We start from the raw sequence: 22,891 nt of genomic DNA, 5'->3' as shown, positions 1-22,891 counted from the left end.
TACATTTATACAGGGCATTGGTTAGGCTGCACTTGGAATATTGTATGGAGTTTGATTGTCTTATCATGGGGGGTTTACAATGAAGGTTCACTAGACTGATTCTTGGGGTATCAAGTGGTGTGGTCATCCATAATTATACTGAATGACAGAACAATGTTTGATCGGGCCAAAACCACCTATTTTTGATCCTATTTTTCAGTTTTTAATGTGGATTCCAGATCTATTCAAGTGAAACTCATCCTAACAGAACAGCACTCATTTAATCAGTGTTGGGGCCAATGTCCCATGAATTGAAATTCATTACTTCCACACCCATCTTTCAGTCTATTCAACTCTGTCAACTTGGTGACATTATAAGAATTTACTTGGCTATATTTTTTTTGCCACAACCTGCAAAAATCATTAATATGGACACTGACAAGGATTCCTTCAAACTGTGAAAAGCTTTTGATATCTTTGGGTTCCTCCCAGAATACTAAACAATTACATAATGACAAATCTCCTGGCTCATTTTCATTCACGTGATGGGCTTGCACCCATTTCAGGTGTAAGAATGTCATCCGTGGATGTCAAATAGGATCTAGCAATGAATAATTGATGTGGAAACATGAACGACCTTTTTTTGTCTTTCTCCTGCCTGGGAAACAAACATTGCACAATCTGAACAAAGAGTAATATCTTCACTATTGATATTCCTTAATGTTCTCACAAGTAAATGCTCAGGGTCTGAAACAGCATCAAGAAAGAACCAGTAGACAAGACAAAACATTTCTTCAAGACACACAATAGTGAGTTCCCAAAGACTCAACATGTAGTTTACATCAGCTTGTCCATGGATTTGACATTTTACTCCCAAATGGCTCAATATAAAATACTCCCACAAAAGAAAATGTTCTAGAATAGTACAATTTCAACACCATGGATTGTTACTTACATCTGGCTCAATCTGCACTTTTGAAGAACATTTCACAGAATATTTCCTGCCAAAGTAAAGTGATGTTATCTGTGAAGGATGTTTAATCAATATGGATTCAGATTCCTGCTTATGCAATGCCTGCAAAAGGGGAAGACATTTTTTTTTAATGCAAAATCCAATTAATAAAATGGCCTCAAAGCTATTAACAACCATCCGAATATTTAGGTAATACCTGTATTACTGAGAAGTCATGTGGGACAACATAGATGTGGAGAACTGCAGCATCAGTATATTGTGTTTGATAAATCACTGTCAGACTATGACATGAGAACTGAGAAGTTTTATCGATGATGACTCCCAGAAGGGAAAATGTTGGCATCTGTAATTCAACATGAGTTTCATGGACTTCTGATGGTTCCTGCACTTTGTAAGACTGTTCCCTCACATAGAAAATTGCAAATATTTTTTTTCTGTTTCGATCTGTAAAATAAAATATTTTGAACAGAATTGTAACATTTTACTATCAAACAGGTTAATAATAGTTAAATCTGAAGTCCTGAATCTCAATTTAGAAACATAACTGCTTAATTGGCAATATTCCTTTGCGCTTTATGTCTTTGGTGTTCATGATAGAAGACAAGAAAACTGATGACTTACAACACAAGAAATATGTTTTTCAATTGCCAAGATATATTTCTAAATTGTTTATTTAATTTTATTTTTTCTGGGCATCTGCCCATCACTCTGCGATTAGCATTTATTAAACATACCTAATTTCTCTCTCTCTATCCCTCCCCCACCCAAGTCACACTAGCTTCTCATTTTCACCCAACAAACAGCTTACAATGGCCTGTTTCATTTATCGTAACTTTTTTGCATATCTTTCATTCGTTGTTCTTTATCTCTCCACATCACCATCTATATCTCTCGTTTCCCTTATCCCTAACCAGTCTGAAGGGTGTCGACCCGAAACATCACCCATTCCTTCTCTCCATAGATGCTGCCTGTCCCACTGAGTTACTCCAGCTTTTTGTGTCTATCTTCTTGCCCCTGATCTGTTCTTTTAGCTGCAGTCTTTGCATAGCCAGTTGAGTTCCTGATCAACAGTGGCCCACATGAAGTTGATGGTGGAGAATACAAAGATGGTACAATAGAAAATCTTCAGTCTGAATTCCCTGGAACCATGCAGTTTTTAAAGATTGCATATATTTGTTTTAAAGATACCAATATTTTTCAATCTTTAGCAGTGACATTTTTGTCTACCAAAAAACATTTTCTATTCAATTTGCTGCCATGTTTGCCTTCCATTTGCTGTAATGGTGCAGATTCGTTCACAATATCTTTGGAGGCAAGAGGAACTGCAACACCAGTTTTGGTTAATGGGACCAAAGCATCAGCAAATATTAAATGGGGGCAACATTTCTGTGCTGCATGTATCATTTACACAAATAGTTCTTCCATTTGTGACACATACTTGAGACGAATTGGCAGCTGTTCATCTATTCTGCATTGAAACATAGAAAAAATAGGTGCAGGAGGAGGCCATTCGGCCCTTTGAGTCAGCACCGCCATTCATTGTGATCATGGTTGATCATCTACATTCAGTAACCTGTGCCTGCCTTCTCCCCATATCCCTTGCTTCCACAAGCCCCTAGAGCTCTATCTCTCTTTCAAATTCATCCAGTGAATTGGCCTCCACTGACTTCTGCGGCAGAGAATTCCACAAATTCACAACTCTCTGGGTGAAAAAGTTTCTTCTCACCTCAGTTTTAAATGGCCTCTCCTTTATTCTTAGACTGTGTCCCCTGCTTCTGAACTTCCCCACATTGGGAACATTTTTCCTGCATCTAGCTTACCTAGTCCTTTTATGATTTGATACATCTCTATAAGATCCCCTCTCATCCTTCTAAACTCCAGTGAATACAAGCCTAGTCTTTCCAATCTTTCCTCATATGACAGTCCCTCCATCCCAGAACCTACGTTGCACTGCCTCAATAGCAAGACGTCCTTCCTCAAATTAGGAGACCAAAACTGCACACAATACTCCAGATGTGGTCTCACCAAGGCCCTATACAACTGCAGAAGGGCTTCTTAGTTCCTGTACTAAAATCCTCTCGTTCTGAAGGTTAACATGCCACTAGCTTTCTTCACTTCCCGCTGTGCCTGCATGGTTACTTTCAGTGCCTGGTTTACAAGAACCCCTCGTTGCACTTCCCCTTTACCTAATCTGACACCACTGAGAGAGTAATATGCCTCCTTACTTTTGCTGCCAAAGTGGATAACCTCACATTTATCTACATTATACTGCATCTGCCATGCATCTGCCCTCTCACTCAACCTGTCCACATCATCCTGCAACCTCCTAACATCCTCTTCACACTTCACACTGCCACCCAGCTTTGTGTCATCCGCAATCTTGCTAGTGTTACTTTTAATTCCATCATCCAAATCATTAATATACAGTGCATTCAGAAAATATTCAGACCCCTTCACTTTTCCACATTTTGCTACGTTACAGCCCTATTGTAAAATGGATTAAATTCTTTTTTTTTATCATCAATCTACATACAATACTCCATAATTAAAAAAGCAAAAACAGGTGTTTAGAAATTTTTGCAAAATAATTAAAAAGAAATAACTGAAATATCACATTTACATAAGTATTCAGACCCTTTACTCAGTACTTTGTTGAGGCACCTTTGGCAGCGATTGCAGCCTCAAGTCTTGGGTGTGACTCTACAAGCTTGGCACACCTGTATTTGGGTAATTTCTCCCATTCTTCTCTGCAGACCCTCTCAAGCTCTGTCAGGTTAGATGGGGAGCGTCGATGCACAACTATTTTCAGGTCCCTCCAGAGATGTTCCATCGGGTTCAGGTCCAGGCACTGGCTGGGCCACTCAAGGGCATTCACAGACTTGTCATGCAGCCACTCCTGCGTTGTCTTGGCTGTGTGCTTAGGGTCATTGTCCTGTTGGAAGGTCCACCCCAGTCTGAGGTCCAGAACGCTCTGGAGCAGGTTTTCATCAAGGATCTCTCCGTATGTTGCTCCATTCAACTTTCCTTCGATCCTGACTAGTCTCCCAGTTCCTGCCGCTGAGAAACATCCCCACAGCAGGATGCTGCTACCACCATGCTTCATCGTGGGTATGGTATTGGCCAGGTAATGAGCGGTGCTGCGTGGCATTCAAGCCAAAGAGTTCAATCTTGGTTTCATCAGACCAGAGAATCTTGTTTCTCATGATCTTAGAGTCCTTTAGGTGCCTTTTGGCAAACTCCAAGCTGGGTGTCATGTGCCTTTTACTGAGGAGTGGCTTTCATCTGGCCATTCTACCATAAAAGCCTGATTGGTGGAGTGCTGCAGATATAGTTGCCCTTCTGGAAGGTTCTCCCATCTTCACAGAGGAGCTCTGGAGCTCTGTCAGTGCCCATCGGGTTCTAGGTCACTCCCTGACCAAGCCCCTTCCTCCCCAATTGCTCAGTTTGGCCGGGCGGCCAGCTTTATGAAGAGTCCTGGTGGTTCCAAAGTTCTTCCATTTAAGAATAACGGAGGTCACTGCTCTTCAGGACCTGCAATGCTACAGAAATTGTTGTACGCCCTCCCCCAGATCTGTGTCTCGACACAATCTATGGACTATTCCCTCGTCTTCATGGCTTGGTTTTTGCTCTGACATACACTGTCAACTGTGGGATCTTAAAGAGACAGATGTATGCCTTTCCAAAATATGTCCAGTCAAATTAATTTACCACTGGTGGACTCCAATCAAGTTGTAGAAACATCTCAAGGATAATCAATGGAAACAGGATGAACATAAGCTCAATTTTGAGTGTCATAGCAAAGGGTCTGAATACTTATGTAAATGTAATATTTCAGTTATTTCTTTTAAATTACTTTGCAAAAATTTCTAAACACCTGTTTTTGTTTTTTTATGGTGGGGTATTGTGTGTAGATTGATGATTAAAAAAAAAGAATTTAATCCATTTTAAAATAAGGCTGTATGTAGCAAAATGTGGAAAAAGTGAAGGGGCCTGAATACTTTCTGAATGCACTGTATATTGTAAATAGTTGCGGCCCCAGCACCAAGCCTTGCAGCACTCCACACTCCACGCTGGTTTATCATCGACATTTCTTCTCTTGAGAATAATGGAAGCACGCATAATGAGCTTCTTTATATGAGCATTGCTTCATTGATGCACAATGCAGCTATTTCACGGATACTTAGAGTAGATACTGGTAGAGATTAAAAAAAAATTCAACATAAAGTACCAGATATTTGATAATTCCTTCCTTTATCGGGCGGCACGGTGGCGCAGCGGTAGAGTTGCTGCCTTACAGCGAATGCAGCGCCGGAGACTCAGGTTCGATCCTGACTACTGGCGCTGTCTGTATGGAGTTTGTTCGTTCTCCCCGTGACCTGCGTGGGTTTTCTCCGAGATCTTCGGTTTCCTCCCACACTCCAAAGACGTACGGGTATGTAGGTTAATTGGCTGGGTTAATTAAATGTAAAAATTGTCCCTAGTGTGTGTAGGATAGTGTTAATGTGCGGGGATCGCTGGGCGGCGCGGACCCGGTGGGCCGAGGGGCCTGTTTCCGCGCTGTATCTCTAAATCAAATCAGATACTTGCTCAAAGATAATCAGCATTAGTCTATCCATTTATATACAACATCTGAAAAAATCTTCTTTGTTTTTACCATGGAAGAATGCATGAAGACTGGGGAACTTGGGACAATTAATGGAAGTGTCTTGAGGACAGTCAGTATTACGGTCGCAGAGGTGCTGCTCTTCCTAAGGCATATGAAGGTAGATAAATCTCCCAGGCCTGAGCAAATATATCCAAGTACACTGTGGGAAGCTAGAGAAGAAATTGCAGGCCGAGATATTTAAATCATCATTGGATACTGATTAGGTGCCAGAAGATTGGAGGATAGCTAATGTTGTGCTCCTATTTAAGAAGGGCTGCAAGGAAAAGTCTGTAAACTACAGACTAGTGAGCCTAACATCTGTGGAGGCAACTTACTGGAGAGTATTCTGGGGAATAAGGTACATTTGCATTTGGATAGATTTGGATAAGGTACATTTGCATTTGGATTTGATTTAAGATAGTCAGCGTGGTTTTATGCATCAGAGATAGCGTCTCATGAATCTGATTGAGTTTTTTGAAGAAGTAACCAAAAAGGGTGATGATGGTAAAGTCTTAGACATTAGACTTCAACTCAGCATTTGATAAGGTACAACATGGTAGACTTCTGTAGAAGGTTAGATCGCATGGGATCCAGGGAGAACTAGCAGACTGATAGATAATTGGCTTCATAGAAAGAAGCAGAGGGTAATGGTGGTAAGCTATCTTTCAGCCTGTGACGAGAGGTGTGCCTCAGGGATGAAGGTTAGATGGGGAGCGTCGATGCACAGCTATTTTCAGGTCCCTCCAGAGATGTTCGATCGGGTTCAGGTCCAGGCACCGGCTGGGCCACTCAAGGGCATTCACAGACTTGTCATGAAGCCACTCCTGCGTTGTCTTGGCTGTGTGCTTAGGGTCGTTGTCCTGTTGGAAGGTTCACCCCAGTCTGAGGTCCAGAACGTCCAGTCTGAGGTGCAGGACTAATTGTTGATTTATATCAACAATTTGGGTGAGAATGTAGAAGGTTTAATTAGCAAGTTTGCAGATTACACTAAAGTGATATCGCAGATCAATTGGGCAAGTGAGGTGATGAATAGTTAATCAAGTTTAATCCAGGTAAGTGTAAGGTGTTGCATTCTGGGAAGTCAAACCAGGACCAGAGATTCACAGTGAACTGGGCTCTATGGAGCGTTATAGAGCAGAGGAATCTAGGATTCGGAAGCTTTTAAAAACCAACAGAAGGCAACTAAAAAGGCAATAATTGGGAGAAAAGATTAAATATAAAGGGAAAATAGCCAATAATATAAAAGAGGATACCAAACGTTTCTTCAGATTTATAGAGTAAAAGAGAGGCAAGAGCTTTGTTTAGTTTCGAGATACAGTGCGTAAGCAGGTCCTTCGGCACATCGAGTCCAGGCTGACCTGTGATCCCGCACACTAGCACTATTCAACACACACTATGGACAATTTAGAATTAAAGAAACCCAATTAGCCTGCAAACCTGTACTTCTTTGGAGTGTGGAAGAAACCAGAATCTCGGAGAAAACTCACACAGGTCACGGGGAGAATGTACAAACTCCGTACAGACAGCACCCTTGGTCAGGATCGAACCCTGGTTTCTGCCGCTGTAAGGAAGCAACACTACCGCTGTGCGCCGTGGACATTGGACCACTGGAAAATGACACTAGAGAAATAGTAATGGGGAATAAAGAAATAGCGGACGATTTGAATATGTTTTTTGTATAGGAAAATAACTGCAGATGCTGGTACAAATCGAAGGTCTCACAAAATGCTGGAGTAACTTAGGCAGCATCTCAGGAGAAAAGGAATAGGTGACGGTTCGGGTCGAGACCCTTCTTCAGACTGATATCAGGGGAGGGGGTGGGGCAAAGAAAGGGTGTAGTTGGAGACAGGAAGACAGTGGGAGAACTGGGAAGAGGAGGGGAAAGAGAGGGGCAGAGGAGCTATCTAAAGTTAGAGAAATCAATGTTCATACCGCTGGGGTGTAAGTTGCCCAAGCGAAATGAGGTGCTGTTCCTCCAATTTGCAGTAGGCTTCACTATGACAATGGAGGAGGCCCATGACAGAAAGGTCAGACTGGGAGTGTGAGTGTTGAAGTGCTGAGCCACCGGGAGATCAGGCTGGTTAAGGTGGACTGAGCGAAGGTGTTGAGCGAAACGATCGCCGAGCCTGCGTTTGGTCTCGCCAATGTAGAGAAATTGACATCTGGAAAGCGGATACAATAGATGAGGTTGGAGGAGGTGCAGGTGAACCTCTGCCTCACCTGGAAAGGCTGTTTGGGTCCTTGGATGGAGTCGAGGATGGAGGTAAAGGGACAGGTGTTGCAGGGGAAAGTACCTTTCGTCAATGTTCACAGCGAAAGACACCAGCAACGTGCCGGAAATTCATAGAACTCAGGGAGCGGGGGTTAATGGAATTGCTATTACTAAGGAGAAAGTGCTTGGGAGGTAGATAAATCATCTGGACTAGATGGACCGCAGCCCAGTGTTCTGAAAGAGGTAGCATCAGAGATTGTGAAGGCATTAGTAGTAATCTTTCAAGAATCATTGGGGTCAGGATTGGTCAACTGGAAAATTACAAATGTTCAAGAAGGGAGCAAAACAAAAGGGGGGAAATAATAGGCCTGTTGACCTGACTTCAGTGGTTACTTAGATTTTAGAGTCCATTGTTAAGAATAAGCTTTCCGGTACTTAGACACACATGAAAAAATAGGCCGCATGGTTTTGTGAAGGGAAGATCTACCCTGACAAACCTGTTGGAATTCTTTGAGGAATTAAATAGCATGATTGACAATGGAGATTATTTAAACTTGGATTTTCAGAAGGCCTTTGATAAGGCGCAATATGCGAGGCTGCTGAAGAAGATGAAAGCTGAATTGCAGAAGGCAAAGGGTGGGAATTAAGGGGGCTATTTCTGGTTGGCCTTTGATGACTAGCGGTGTTCCGCAAAGGTCGTTGTTGGGTCCGTTACTCTTCACATTTTATATGAATGGTTTGGATAATGATGGCTTTATTGACAAGTTTGTGGGTAACATGAAGATAGGTGGAGGGGCAGTAATATAGATGAAGCAGGGGGTCTGCAGAAGGACTTGGACAAGTTAGGAGAGTGGGCAAAGAAATTACTAATGGGATACAGAATAGCAAAGTGTGCGGTCATTTAATTTGGTAATAGAAATAAAAGCGTACACTTTCTAAATGGGAAGTAGATTCGGAAATCGGTGCAATGGGACTTGGAGGTGCTGGTACAGGATTCCCAAAAGGTTCATTTGCAGTTTGAATCGGTAATAAGGAAGGCAAATGCAATGTTGTAGCGGGAGCGATTGCCCGAAATAAGGCTAGACTCCAGGTTAGTCCAGTCGGGATGGCTTTATTAACATAGCTAGCACGGGTTGATTGATGTCCAAATGGACCGGCTTAAGGCGAGCCACCGATACAGTCTCTCGCCGGCCCCCTATGTCCAAAACAGAACGTGGTAGGCCCAGTCCACAGCACCCGGAAAGAGCTCTCGTACGGCTGCTGCAATGGCGTCCAGTGAGTGTCACAACGCAGGAACACGTCCAGACAGTCCTGGAGAGCAGACGGGAAGTGGGGATGAATCACCCCATAGCGAGACGTCGGGACAGGAGAGCGCGTGCCCACCTTCTCATGGAGCTGCTGCAGCGTGGACAAGGACGGCTCCTGTTGTCCGACGAGATGTCCACTGGCACACCAAAGTGGGCAATCCAGTGTGCAGCGAGGGCCCAGGTACACGTCGCAGCAGAAGTGTCAGCCATCAGAACGGCCTCCGAACACCGCATGAATCGATCCACCTCCCTGGGGTGGGGGAAGCGGCCCACGATATCCACGTGGATGTAGTCGAAGCAACAGTGAAATCCTATATGGGCGCCCAGACGTGGCGCTGAATCTTTGACGTCTGGCACGGAATGCACGCCCGGGCCAAGTTACCGACCAGTTTGCGCAAGCCATGCCACATGAAGCGGGCAGCTACCAAGGTAGTCGTCGCCCGGATGGAAGGATGAGCCAACCCGTGGATAACGTCGAACACCCGGTGACGGGAACGATGGGTCGCAGCTGACCAGTGCACATGTCGCACAGGATCGTGGCACACGCAGGACCAAACGGCACGTCCTCCAGCACCAGGCCGGAAATCGCAGCACAATAGGCGAGCATCTCGCTGTCCTCCAGCTGGGCTGTCGCCAAAGCGGAATAGTCAATACCCGGGGCCACTTCCAGGATGACACCAATGACGGGGCATTGGCGACCCGGTTATTTTTGCCCTTGATGTGATGGATGTGGGTCATGAACTCTGAGATGAGCGCCACCTGGCGCTACTGCCGAGTGGACCATGGGTCGGACAACTTCGCGAAGGCAAACGTGAGGGGATTGTGATCGGTGAAGACGGTAAAGCGCCGGCCCTCCAGGAAATAGCGAAAGTGTCGCATTGCCAGGTATAAGGCGAGGAGCTCCGGTCGAAAGCACAGTAATTCCTCTGCTGAGCAGAGTTGTCAGCTGAAAAAGGCCAGAGGCCGCCAACACCCATCGAGTAACTGCTCGAGCACGCCGCCCATGGCAGAGTCAGAGGCGTCCTCCGTCTGGGCGGTCGGGGCCTCCTCTCGCGGATGGACCAGCATCGTCGCGCGTGCAAGCGCCTCCTTGGCGCCATCGAAAGCGGCCATGGCCTCGTCGTGCCACTGGACGCTTGCCAGCCAGGAGCTGAAACAATGGCCGCATGATCCAAGCCGCCACAGGCACGAACCAGTGGTAAAAGGATACCATCCCCACAAATTCCTGGAATCTTTGCACCGTGGAAGGCCACGGAGCGAATGACCTCCACCGTGTTCGGGAACGGGACCGCACCATGCTGGGTAACACGATGACCCAGAAAATCGATGAAACTGAGGCCGAACCGACATTTGTCCAGATTGATGGCCAGGCCATGACGCTGACAGAGCAACCGGAGGTGCACGCAGTGCTCCTGGCGAGAGCGACTGGCAACGAGGATGTTATCTAGGTACATGAAAATGAAATCCAAGTCCATCAGGCACTGGAAAGCCTGCACAACGTTCTTAAGGCCGAAAGGCATGCAGAGAAATTCAAACAGCCTAAAAGGAGTGATGATAGCTGTCTTGGGCATGTCGTCAGGGTATACCGGAATCTGGTGATAGCCCCACACCAGGTCGACCTTGGAAAAGAACTTAGCCCCGGCCAGATGGGCGTTAAAGTCCTGGATACGTGGAACCGGGTACCGATCCGCAGTCATGGCGTCATGAAGTCGTCTGTAATCCCCACAAGGCCTCCAGCCTCCAGACATCTTTGGCACCATGTGCAATGGGGACGCCCACAGGTGCCGGAGTGCTGGACAATCCCCATGGCCTCCATCTGGCGGAACTCCTCCCTGGCAATACGGAGCTTGTCAGGGGGAAGTCTGCATGCACGTGTGTGGAACGGCAGTCCGGAGGTGAGGATACGGTGCACCACTCCATGCTTGGGGCTAGTAGACCGAAATTGGGGGATCAATATATCGGGAAAGTCCGACAATATCTGGGCATAGACATTGTCCACGGAAGACACCGGGTCGGGGCGTGGCGCAGCCAATGCAGCTGGGTGTAAGGAGACCGACTCCATCATTGCAGTATGGACCAGGCGCTGCCCACTCACATCTACCAACAGGGAATGAGCCCGGAGGAAATCGGCGCCCAACAGCTGGGAGACGTTGGTGACTGTAAAGGTCCAGGTGAAATGATACGTCCGGATGGGGCCGCCATTCACGGCAGTAAGCGAGGACCCCCACTTGCCTGAACGAGTGTTGACTCCTGATGGGGGCAAAACGCTCACCTCCGCCCTGGTGTCAATGAGGAACCGGGTCCTGAATGTCGGTCCCAAGCGTAGAGGCGGTGTATCTGGCCTGCTGCCGCAGCGACCACTGGCGGCCGGCCCCGGCGATTCCCAGTTACGAGCAGGGCTGGCGGCACAGGCGAGCTGCGGAACCCCAGCACTGGTGATAGTAACACCGGGACCGGCTGGCTTGGGGCTGATGCAGCCGAAACCCCGGTGAATGCAGGGGACGGTCGCTGGGTCCGGGGCACTGCCGACACCCAATCAATAGACACGCCGCCCTGCTGCGATGTCCCGGGCGCTGCAGGCCCTCGATCCAGCGCGCCCATCTCGCCGATAGATCAGCCACTGCTCGTTGACACACTCCACTGTTGCCAGGGGGTTGTCAAATTTCGCCCTGGAGAGGAGCAGGTGGATGTCATCCGGTAACTGCTGCAGGAACGCGAACTCAAACAGAAGGCAGGGCTGGTGAACGTCCATGAGGATAAGCATCTCGCTCATGAAGGCCGACGGCTTCCGATCGCTGAGCCAGCCCATGTTGAGGGACCGCGCAGCTCGCTCCATGTGGCTGAGCCCTAAGGTGCGGAGAAGCAGCGCCTTGAGACCTTCGTATTTAGCGGCCGTCGGGGTTTCACGCAGGTAAGACACTGCACGACCAGCCATTTCCTAGTCGAGCGCGCCGACGACGTAGTAGAAACGGATCTCGTCGACCGTGATCCTGCGGATGTGGAACTGGGCCTCAGCCCGCTGAGACCATACGTGCGGCTGCGAGGTCAAGAAGGGCGGTAGCTTCAGGGCGACCACGTTCAGCTGGGTCTGGCTGGCTAGAGCGGCGGTGAGCTGGTTGCCATCTTGCATGTTGTGCTCCAAAATGACGAGTTTGGAGCATCTGCGTCACCAATGTAGCGGGAGCGATTGGTTCAGCCCGAAATAAGACTAGATACCAGGTTAGTCTAGTCGGGGTGGCTTTATTAACACAAATTGCCAACACACATGTTCACTCTCCTCTCTTTCCACAACCCCTGCTGGAGAAATCCCATGGACTGGGCAGTGCCCAGACCCTGTCAGTCTCAGTGCCGAGGGTTCAGCCAAGGAGTGGCCTAACTCTCAGGAGTCGCCACAATGTTTAGCATTCATTTTGAGAGGACTAGAATATAAAAGCAGGGATGAAACTTTGTTAGGCGTGGTCAGATCGCGTTTGGAGTATTGTGAGCAGTTTGGGTCTCCATAACTGAGGAGGGATGTGCTGGCATTGGAGAGAGTCCAGAGGTTTAAGAGAATGATCCTGAGGATTATTGGGCTAACGTTTGAGAGCCAGTAGCGTTTAACGGTTCTGGGCTTGTACTCGCTGGGGTTTAGAATGGCAAGGTGGGATCTCATTGAAACTTACCGAAGAATGAAAGGCCCAGATAGAGTGGATGTGGAGTGGGTGTTTCCACAAGTGGGAAATTTTAGGACCAGAGGGCACACACTCCGCATAAAAGGACATACCTTTAGAAAGGACACGTGGAGGAACTTTGTTAGTCAGAGGGTGAGGAATCTGTGGAATTCATTGTCATAGACGGCATTGGCCAAGTCACAGAGTATTTTTAAAATGGAGATTGACAGGTTCTTGATTAGTAAGGGCGTCAAAGGTTATGGGGAGAAGGCAGGAGAATGGGGTTGAGAGGGAAAGTTAGATCAGCCTGTGGCTCGATAGGCCGAATGGCCTAATAATGCTCCCATGACTTTTGAACTTATGAACGTAGGTACAGTTTCTTGACAGTGGGGTCACAGGTAGATGGGGCGGTCAAAAAGGCTTTTGACACATTGGTCTTCATTAGTTACGGTATTGAGTATCGAGGTTGGGATAGACACATCTGCAGTGCCTTCTTAAACACAGAAGTTGGGATGTTTTGTCACAGTTGTACAAGATGTTGATGAGGCAACATTTGGAGTATTGCATTCAATTTTAGTCACCCTGCTATAGAGTCATAGAGTCATACAATGTGGAAACAGGCCCTTGGCCCAAATTGCGTACACCGACCAACATGTCCCATATACACTAGTCCCACTTGCCTGTGTTTGGCCCATATCCCTCTAAACCTGATCTATCCATGTACCTGTCTAAAAGCTTCTTAAACATTGCAATAGTCACCATCTCATCTACCTCTCCGGCTGCTCGTTCCATATACCCGCCACCCTTTGTGTGAAAAAGTGACCGATTCTTATAAAATGTTTCCCCCTTCACCTTCAACCCATGCCCTTGTGTTCTCAATTTCCCTACTCTGGGCAAGAAACTATGCTTCAACTCGATCTATTCCCCTCATGATTTTATACACCTCTATAAGATCACCCCTTATTCTCCTGCGCTCCAGGGAATAAAGTCCGAACGAGCTCGGCCTCTCCCCATACCTCAGACCCTCGAGTCCTGGCAACAGCCTACAACAAACATCCACATGTTGCATATTTGTTGAGAGGTTGCATGTGGTTTGATATTCTGCAAGCTTACTTTTTGTCATGGAGCCATCTTATGTCTTTTTTTTTTTTCTACGCTCTAATGCCAGAGGTTAGCATCTATCATGTCTTTCACTTAGCAATATCACTTAGCAATATCAAGATATATTTCCACACTAACATCCGTTAACATCTCCTTTAAACTTTGCCCTCACATCTTAAATCTATGCCCTCTAGATTTCGACATTCCCGCTCTGGGAGAAAAGTTCTGACTGTCTATCTGATCTACACTTTTCATAATCTTATACACATCTATCATGTCTCTCCTCAGCCTCTGTAGCACCAGAGAAAACAATTTAGATGTATCGAACCTTTCATTGTAGCTAATACCTCCTAATCCAGACAGCATTCTGGTAAATTTCTGCACCCTCTCCACTTGACTTCAAGAGAACATGATTAAAGCATCCAAATGACCTGGATATATACAAATGACTTGGTTGTAAATATAAATGGGTTGTGAGTAGGTCTGCTGACAACACCAAAATTGGAGGAGTTGCAGACAGTGAGGAAGGCTGTCAGACGATACAGCGGATATAAATCAGCTGAAGAAATGGACAGAGAAATGGAAGCTGGAGTTTAACCCAAGCATGCGCGAGATGTTGCAATTTGGGAGTTTGAAGACAAGGGGAAAGTATACAGTTAGTGGCAAGACTCTGAACAGCATTGATGCAGAGGGATCTTGGGAGTCCAAATTCATAGCTCACTGGATGTGGCAGCACAAATAAATAAGGTGGTAAAGAAGACATAGGTATGCGTGCCTTCATTGCAAGGGGATTGAAAATGAGTCAGGCAATCATGATGCAGCTCTATACAATTTTGATGAGGCAGCATTGCATGCAGTTCTGGTCACCCCATTACAAGAACGATGTGGAGGCTTAGGAGAGGGTGCAGAGATTTACCAGAATGCTGCCTGGATCAGAGGGTTTCAGCTACAGGGAGAGGTTGGATGGACTTGGATTTCTCTGGAACATCAGAAGTTGAGGGGAGACTTGATAGAAGTATATAAAATCATGAGGGGCATAGATAGGGTAGACAGTCAGAACCTTTTTCTAAAGGTAAAAATGTCCAACACCAGTGGGGCATAAAAGGTAAGAGGAGAGTATAAAAGGTAAGAGGGGGAAAGTTTAATGGAGATGTGCAGGGCAAGCTTTTTTTACGCAGACAGTAGTGGGGGCCTGGAATGCATTGCCAGCAGTGGTGGTGGAGGCAGATGCAATAGTGCCATTTAAGACGCTTTTAGATAGGCACATGGAAGTGAGGCAATAGAGGGATGGATCATATGTAGGCAGATGAGATCAGTTTTAACTTGGCATCATTGTGTGCCGAAGGGCCCAGTCCTGTGCTGTACTGTTCTATGCTCGATGCGATGTTCATCCCTGACATCTAAATATATCTTCTCCTTCCAGATACGTATTCGCAATAACAAAGCACTACTTTCATTTCTTGCATTTTGAAAGTAATTGACCTTTAAGCCATTTGGAAAGTGATAGCGTCTCTTTTAGAGAAAAAAATAACCATTATTTTTACAAATAACAAGTACTATATACAGAACGTAAATTAGAAATAAATGTACCTTTCAAACAAACAAAATGAGGTAGATGAATCGCTGTAACAATGTTGTCTTCTGCCACAATGTTAAATAACGGACCACAATATTCTGTTTCCTTTATCACAATAATAGGAGCATATTCATTCCACGAGCAGTATCGGTAAGCAATTGTTATTGCACTTTTGATTTCCCATCTCAGTCCAGTTATAAGACATTCATAAAAACCTTCCTCAGGAAAGTAAATTCTAAACAAACATATAAGCAGTCATAAATTTTGAATACAGAATTTAAAATATGATAATAATGCACTTTTACCACAGTTTACCTAAAATGCATATCATGCTCAGAAACTTGAGGTTCGATCACTCTCCATTTTGTTTCCTCCTTAAACAAATAAAAATAAGAAGTAAAATGATAGTAAGAGATGGGACTGCAAAAACAAGACCAGGTATAAAACCTAATTAACTTACATCTTTGAGTCCACAAATGTCGCAGGATTTTAACCGGTTGTAACCAAGCTCTAGAAATCTGTTGCCATGTCCTATGTAAAAAGGTTAAAACATTCTGCTTGAAAGCTTAATATTTCAAATATATTTCTTTACCTATTGTAATATTTGAAATGCTTGCCTTATGCATTCTTATGATTTACATGATTCTACAGTTAAAGGTTTAGAATAACAATTGACAATAAAAAGTGATACAAAAATGAAAAAAATTATTCCAGTTCTGAAAATAACTGAATAAAAACTTTTTTTAGATATCAATACAAAAAAGAAAACAGTTTGATTATTTTAAATGATAATTAATTAACTGAACTGCATATACTCCAGTATGCTCTGGTAGACTCAAAATGCTGGAGTAACTCAACGGGACAGGCAGTATCTCTGGAGAGAAGGAATGGGTGACATTTCGAGTCAAGACGCTTCTTCAGACTGATGTCAGGGGAGTGGGCGGGACAGAGATAGAATGTAGTCGGAGACGGTAAGACTAGTGGGAGAACTAGGAAGGGGGTGGGAATGGAGAGAGGGAAAGCCAGGGGTATTTAAATTTTTATGAAGTCAATGTGTATACCGCTGGGGTGTAAGCGACCCATCAAAATATGAGGTACTGATCCTCCACTTTGCGCTGGGCCTCACTCTGACAATGGAGGAGGCCCAGGACAGAGAGGTCAGATTGGGAATGCGGGGAGTTAAAGTGCTGAGCAGCCGGCAGATCAGCTAGGTTAAGGCAGACTGAGCAGTTGTGTTCAGCGAAACGATCGCTGAGCCTGCGCTTGGTCTTATCGATGTACAGGAGTTGACACTTCGAACAGCGGATACAGTAGACGAGGTTGGAGGAGGTGCAAGTGAACCTCTGCTTCACCTGAAAAGACTGTCGGGATCTTTGGATGGAGTCGAGGAGGGAGGTAAAAGACAGGTGTCTCATCTCCTGCAGTTACAGGGGAAAGTACCTGGGTAAGGGGTGGTTTAGGTGGGAAGGGAGTTGCAGAGGGAACTATCTCTGCGGAAAACAGAAAGGGTTGGAGATGGGAAGATGTGGCCAGTAATGGGATCCCGTTGGAGGTGGCAAAAATGTTGGAGGATTATATGCTGTATGCGACGGCTGATGGGGTGGAAGGTGAGGACAAGGGGGACCCTGTCCTTGTTATGAAATGGGGGGAGGGGGAACAAGAGTGGGCATGCAGGATATCGAGGAGACCCCAGCAAGAGTCCCATCTATAATGGAAGAGGGGAACCCCCGTTTCCTAAAGAATGAGGACATCTCCAATCTCCGATATGGAAAACCTCATCCTGGGCGCAGATGCGGAGTGGACGGAGGAATTGGGAGCAGGGGATAGTCTTCACAGGAAGCAGGGTGGGAAGAAGTGTAGTCTAGATAGCTATGGGAGTCAGTGGGTTTTTGTAATAGATGTCAGTCAATAGTCTGTCTCCTGTGATGGAGACGGTGAGATCTAGAAACAGTCAGGAGATGGTCCAAGTGAATTTGAGTGTAGGATGGAAATTAGTCGTGAAGTTGACGAAGTCAGTGGGTTCTACATGTAGGAGATAGCACCAACGCTGTCGTCAATGTACCGGAGGTAGAGTTTGGGGATAGGACCCATGTAGCCTGGAACAGTGATTGTTCGACGTACCTCAATAAGAGGCAGGCATGCCCATGCAAGTGCCCATAGCTACGCCTTGGATTTGGAGGAAGCAAGAGGAGTTAAAGGAGGATGCATATATGCTTTGCTGAAAGGAAAGCATATTAGAATATTCTTAAATTGGCTCAACACCTGAGAATTTAAGGTGATTTAAGATTGGCCAATTAATATATATTCTAGGCTCCCAATAGAGTATTGACCCACACCTTTCACATCTTTAAAAAAATCACCAATGACACCTGGGAAGCACAACAGTAACCTACCCGATGTATGTTCACTTTCTGTAGTGCTAGGTTCAAATGCTACCGATGTGGTCCAATCTAAGATGCATTTGAAAAAAACTTTAGATGGCCACAATCAAGCGTCATCAGAAAACAACATAACAATCCTTTTGTTTTCATCTTATATATAATGTCCAACAATATTCCACAATTTATCTACATATTATATATTAATAAAAACCTCATCTTGTTTGTTCCCTACTTCCTGTATGTTTGTTCCCCCATTTGTTTTCCCCGTGTTTCTTTGTGCGGTTTTCATCCGGAAAAAAAGGTACATGATAGCACCCTACTCACCATTCCCCCAATGGTCTGATTAAATCGACTTTTGTTACTTTACAAAAACAAATTTCCAAATAAACTTTAATAAATGTGCTCCCCCCCTCCCCCCAGGAGGACCAGCGAGAGGACCGGCGCACATCCCAGCATCACCACCATTCGCCGCCGACCACACCATCCACTTATTTCACTCCTGCCATCAGAAAGATGGAGGAGCCTGAATGTCAAAGATTGCTGAGCTGTAACGTTCAAGTTCAGGAACAGTTTTTATTTCCCTACAGCTATCAGTCTATTGAACACCAACTTCCAAATAAGCTCTGAACTACAGAGACAGGGGCATTGGTTTTTGTCTTTCTGCACTATTATTGTTTGTTAGTTTTTACGTGTGTGTGTCTATATATATATAGATAACTTTTTTTTCTCATTTATTATGTTGTTTACAGAGTACTATGTTTACATATTCCGTTCTGCTGCAGCAAGTAAGAACTTAATTGTTCTGTCTGGGACATACAACAATAAAACACTCTTGACTCATCTTTATGTTTTAACTTATAGAAAATAATGCCAATGTCTTGGTAATATTAATTTGAAATTCTGATAATTACCTGATGATGTACCTTGGGGAAATGTCCCAGCAACTATAAGAAATAAATGGAATAGTTTGCAAGAAGGTGTTCACTATAAAGCACTAAATGACAGTAATGAAACATTTTATTGACAAAAATATTCTTTGATCATAATAAAAATCTCTAATATTCATTTTACTTACTGCAGACAAGAGAAAATAGGGGCAGGAGTTAGTCACCTGCTCCCATACGTTTGTCCCGTCATTTAATGTGTTTGGGTTCAACTCCTCTTCCATTCTCGTTCACCAGAACACTCAATTCCCCGATCTTGCAAAAATGTATCTGATTTCACCTTCAGTATTTCTAATGATCTACTCTCCATAACCCTCTGGGTAGAGATTTCAGAAATTAACAATCCTCTTACAAAATAAATGTCACTGCTGCTCTGTTTTATTTGACCACCCCTTTATCTTGAAGCTTGGACCCTTCCTCTCACGAGACAAAGCATCACAACATCTACAGTGTTGATCCCTCAGGATCTTTTCTGTTTCAATAAATCACCCCTCACTCTTCTAAACTCCAAAGATTGCAGGCCAAAACTGTTTAGCCACTACTCATAGTAAAATTCCTGCTTCCTGCACAATTATAACTAAGCCTTCCTTTTTTTGCTGTCAAATCCCTCTGCAGTAAAGGTCAAAATGCCATTAGCGTCCGTAACGACTTGCTTAACAGACCCATTCGCTTTCTGCGATTCATTGCATTTGCAATGTGTAATGGTCCCTCTTTACTCATTTGTGGGGGTCTTTTTCCATTTAGCTAAAAATCTGCCTTTTGATTCCTCCTATCGAAGTGCAGTACTTCACATTTTACCACATTAAACTCTACTTGCCAAGTTTTCGCCCTATCTCTCCATCTTTCTATATTCCATTGCAAGGTCACAATTTCTTCTTCACATATCTTTCCACGTATTTTTTCTGTCATTAGCAAACTTGGATCCTTTACATTTCACCCTATCCTCCAGGTTATTAATAGAAAGAGTAAATAATTGAGGGCCAAGAACAGATCTCAGTACTCCACTAGTTTGATTCGCCACAACCCAAAAAAGAGTAATTTATTACAACTCTTCATTTTCATTTTCTGCATGATAGCCATTTCTGGATCTGAACTGGTATATGTGGGGGTTCTTTTTCCAAGAAATACATTCCGCAAAATAATTATGCACCATGATAAGATAATTAGGTTTCGTACTAATTTGTGAGGTGCATCAGGGATTATTTTTTAGAGCAGCATTTTACGGATCCTATTTGAATGGCTATTTAAGATTTGGTCATGCATAATATGGAAGGATTAATAAGAGATCTTCGGGTTAAGGATCCATGAGGAAGAATTTCTGATCTCTGAATGTGCATTGCAAGTAGATAAGGTGGCAAAGAAAATTCTGCATTGTTGCCTTAATCAGTAAGGGATCAGAAAAGAGAAGTAGGTATGTTTTATTATAGTTGTGCAAGATGTTGGTGAGATTGTTCTAGGAAAAGCATTCTGTTCAATTTTGGTCATCCGATATGGGAAAGATGTCATTAACTTGGAAGAGGTGTAAGGTGCGACTCTCCGGCCCGGACTGGATGGACGCACTGCCGTGGGTCTTGCTGGGCATCCGAACTGTGCCTAAGGAGGACTTGGCCTCATCTTCGGCGGAGCTCGATTACGGGTCGCTGCTTACGGTGCCCGGGGAGTTCGTGCCATTGGCGCCAGGGCAGCAAGGACCGCCTTCATCCACCCTGCAGCGCCTTCGCGAGCGAGTTGGCAGGCTCGCGCCCGTGCCGACGTCCCGCCGTGGGACAATCCACCCGCACATGTCATCGGCCATCCGGGACATCCCCTATGTTTTCCTGCGCCGTGACGCCCACCGGACGCTGCTCCAGAGGCCGTATGAGGGCCCGTTCCGGGTGCTGGAGCACGGACAGACAACCTTTGTGTTGGACATGGGGGGGCCGGCCGGAGGCCGTGTCGATTGACCGGTTAAAGCCGGCAAATTTGGACATTGACCAGACGGTGCTGGTTCCCCAGCCTCGGCCGCGAGGTCGCCCCCCTTTGCGGCTCCCTCCACCTGTGCCTCCGCTGGCCCCTCTGTCGGCCGACTTCCGTACACGGTCCGGTCGGGTTGTGCGCCCACCGGTGCGTTTCGTGCCTCCTGTTCTGGGGGGGGGGGTTCCTGTGGTGGCTCCCAAGGGTCGGGCCATTCCACTATCGAACCCCTCGGCACGGGAATGGACTAGTCCGGGGGCGGCCCTTAGCTACAGGGATAAAGGGCAGGGGTTTAGGCGCGATCGTTCTCTTGCAGACCCGACTGGACAAGAGAACAACAGCTAATAAAATTCCTCCTGAAACACCTGGCTCCTCGCCTTCATTTCGGGCTTATCGCCACGCTACAGGTAACTCTTTGATTTGATTGGCAATTAATGTGGTGCCAATAGAGGATTTTTACCAGCAAGGTAAATTAATACTTTTTTTTTTAAAATCGGACATTCAAGGAAACAGAACAAATAACTGATAGAAATGCCTCACAACAATGGGCAAAACATGGAGCATTGTAACCGGCTCGGAAAAAACAAGTCTCTACTCCACCACCTACATTACTCTTATTATTATTGGTAGTGAGTAATAGGAGCTCCTTAATGTAAAAGGATGTCCCTCGTACGCAGAGTCTTTTACTGAATAGGTTTATTAATTGCACTACACACATTATGCCCTAGCTGTCCGTGGTCATCACTGGAACTAGAGAGCGAGCTGGAGGTGGGGAAGCTACAATTATACAAGAGACCATGGGGAGTGGTTAGTAGTGGTGAGGTCACTATGTTAAAGGAACATGCACTGATCTACATCCTTCCTCTTGGAAACAAGAGCGACCACGGCTCATACGCTAGACTTAAACTATAAGCAGGGAGCAGATAGAATGCAGCACAACACAGACTACTCGTACCCACCGTACCGGACAGGCGGCTTGACCAGTCGCCCAGAGCGGGTGCGCAACCCCCCATCCCCTTCGGTCGAAGGAAGAGCAGGGACGGGTGCGGGTACCGAGGCAGGGGAACCAGGGGAAGGAGGAGAACGGGGCGGCGATACCCGCAAACGCGCAGGCGAAGGAGGGGAAGTGGGCTGGGGCGAGCCGGGCACAGACAGCCGAGACGGCGAAGGTTGGGGCATGCGAGGATGGACGGGAGCAGGAGGCACATCAGGCACCGGGGACTGGACGGGAGGTGAATACGGGACCGCGGGAGGCGGTGCAGGCTCGTTGACCAGCATCAGGTGCTGGCGGGTACGACGGTACACGGTGCCCTCGTAATTAACCAGGTACGACCGTGGAGAGTCAGCATTGCCGACGACCACGGCCAGCCGGTGGTGACCCGAGGCGGACTCCATCCGGACAACCTGGCCAGCGAACAGAGGGGGAAGGGGACGGGACGATTTGTCAAAGGAGCGCTTCTGAATGACTTGCTTTTCGATGATGCGCTCCTTGACAGCGGCAGGGCTGCGAGCCGTTGGTTTCAGGGATTGCTGGGAGACGGGGATGGGGGGTCTAGTGGTGCGGGACATGAGGCGCTGGGCAGGGGAACCGAGCGCGGGGTCCCGGGAGATGTTGCGGAGGTTGAGGAGGGCAAGGTACAAGTCAGAACTGGCAAGCCGACAACGTTCCATCAGTTCCTTCGCGCTGCGGACAGCGCGCTCTGCAAGTCCATTGCTTTGCGGGTACTCGGGGCTGCTGGTGATGTGGCGAAAGTTCCACAGGGTGGCGAAAGCGGCAAACTCCGCGCTGGTAAACTGGCTGCCGTTGTCGGACTGGAGAGATACCGGGGAACCAAAGGTAGAGAAGTGGCGGCGAAGCTTCCCGATGACGGCAGCAGACGTGAGGGACGGCAGCAGGTCCACCTCGAACCAGCTGGAGTAGGAGTCCACCAGGACCAGGTAGTGTTTGCCACGCCACTCGAAAATGTCGGCGGCAACAGCCATCCACGGCAACTCGGGAGCCGGCTGCTGCAGGAGAGGCTGGCGCTGCTGATGAGGTAGTAGGCGGTTGCAGGCAGCGCAGGCGGAGACCCTGTCCCGGATGTCCTGAACCATGCCAGGCCAGTAAAATTGTGCTTGGGCCTGGGATAAAGTGGCCTCCACCCCGGGGTGTCCGTTGTGGGCAGTCTGA

At 46.3% G+C, this 22,891-nt stretch overlaps 1 protein-coding gene across 5 annotated transcripts in view; it reads right to left on the bottom strand.

The window, feature by feature from the left end:
* The window catches only part of LOC144605839 (NACHT, LRR and PYD domains-containing protein 1b allele 2-like), a 91,239-nt gene that overhangs the window by 45,567 nt on the left and 22,781 nt on the right, over window positions 1-22,891 (bottom strand). For 4 of the 5 annotated variants that reach the window (XR_013548893.1, XM_078421442.1, XM_078421440.1 and 1 more), the window contains exons 3-9: window positions 18,736-18,768; window positions 17,837-17,893; window positions 15,904-15,974; window positions 15,759-15,817; window positions 15,458-15,678; window positions 1,149-1,396; window positions 935-1,054 (exon numbers count right to left, since the gene is read on the bottom strand). Coding sequence is in view for 4 of the 5 variants with exons in the window: in XM_078421442.1 (XP_078277568.1) it covers window positions 935-1,054; window positions 1,149-1,396; window positions 15,458-15,678; window positions 15,759-15,817; window positions 15,904-15,974; window positions 17,837-17,893; window positions 18,736-18,768 (809 nt within the window). In the remaining variant the exon portion in view is untranslated. The remainder of the gene's footprint in view (window positions 1-934; window positions 1,055-1,148; window positions 1,397-15,457; window positions 15,679-15,758; window positions 15,818-15,903; window positions 15,975-17,836; window positions 17,894-18,735; window positions 18,769-22,891) is intronic. The other variant, XM_078421443.1, reaches the window with a different exon arrangement.

The sequence above is a fragment of the Rhinoraja longicauda genome, chromosome 25, assembly GCF_053455715.1.
Source record: "Rhinoraja longicauda isolate Sanriku21f chromosome 25, sRhiLon1.1, whole genome shotgun sequence".
Classification (NCBI taxonomy): Eukaryota; Metazoa; Chordata; class Chondrichthyes; order Rajiformes; family Arhynchobatidae; genus Rhinoraja; species Rhinoraja longicauda.
Note: the sequence above shows the minus strand (reverse complement) of the source record. Positions and strands in the feature narration are given on the sequence as shown.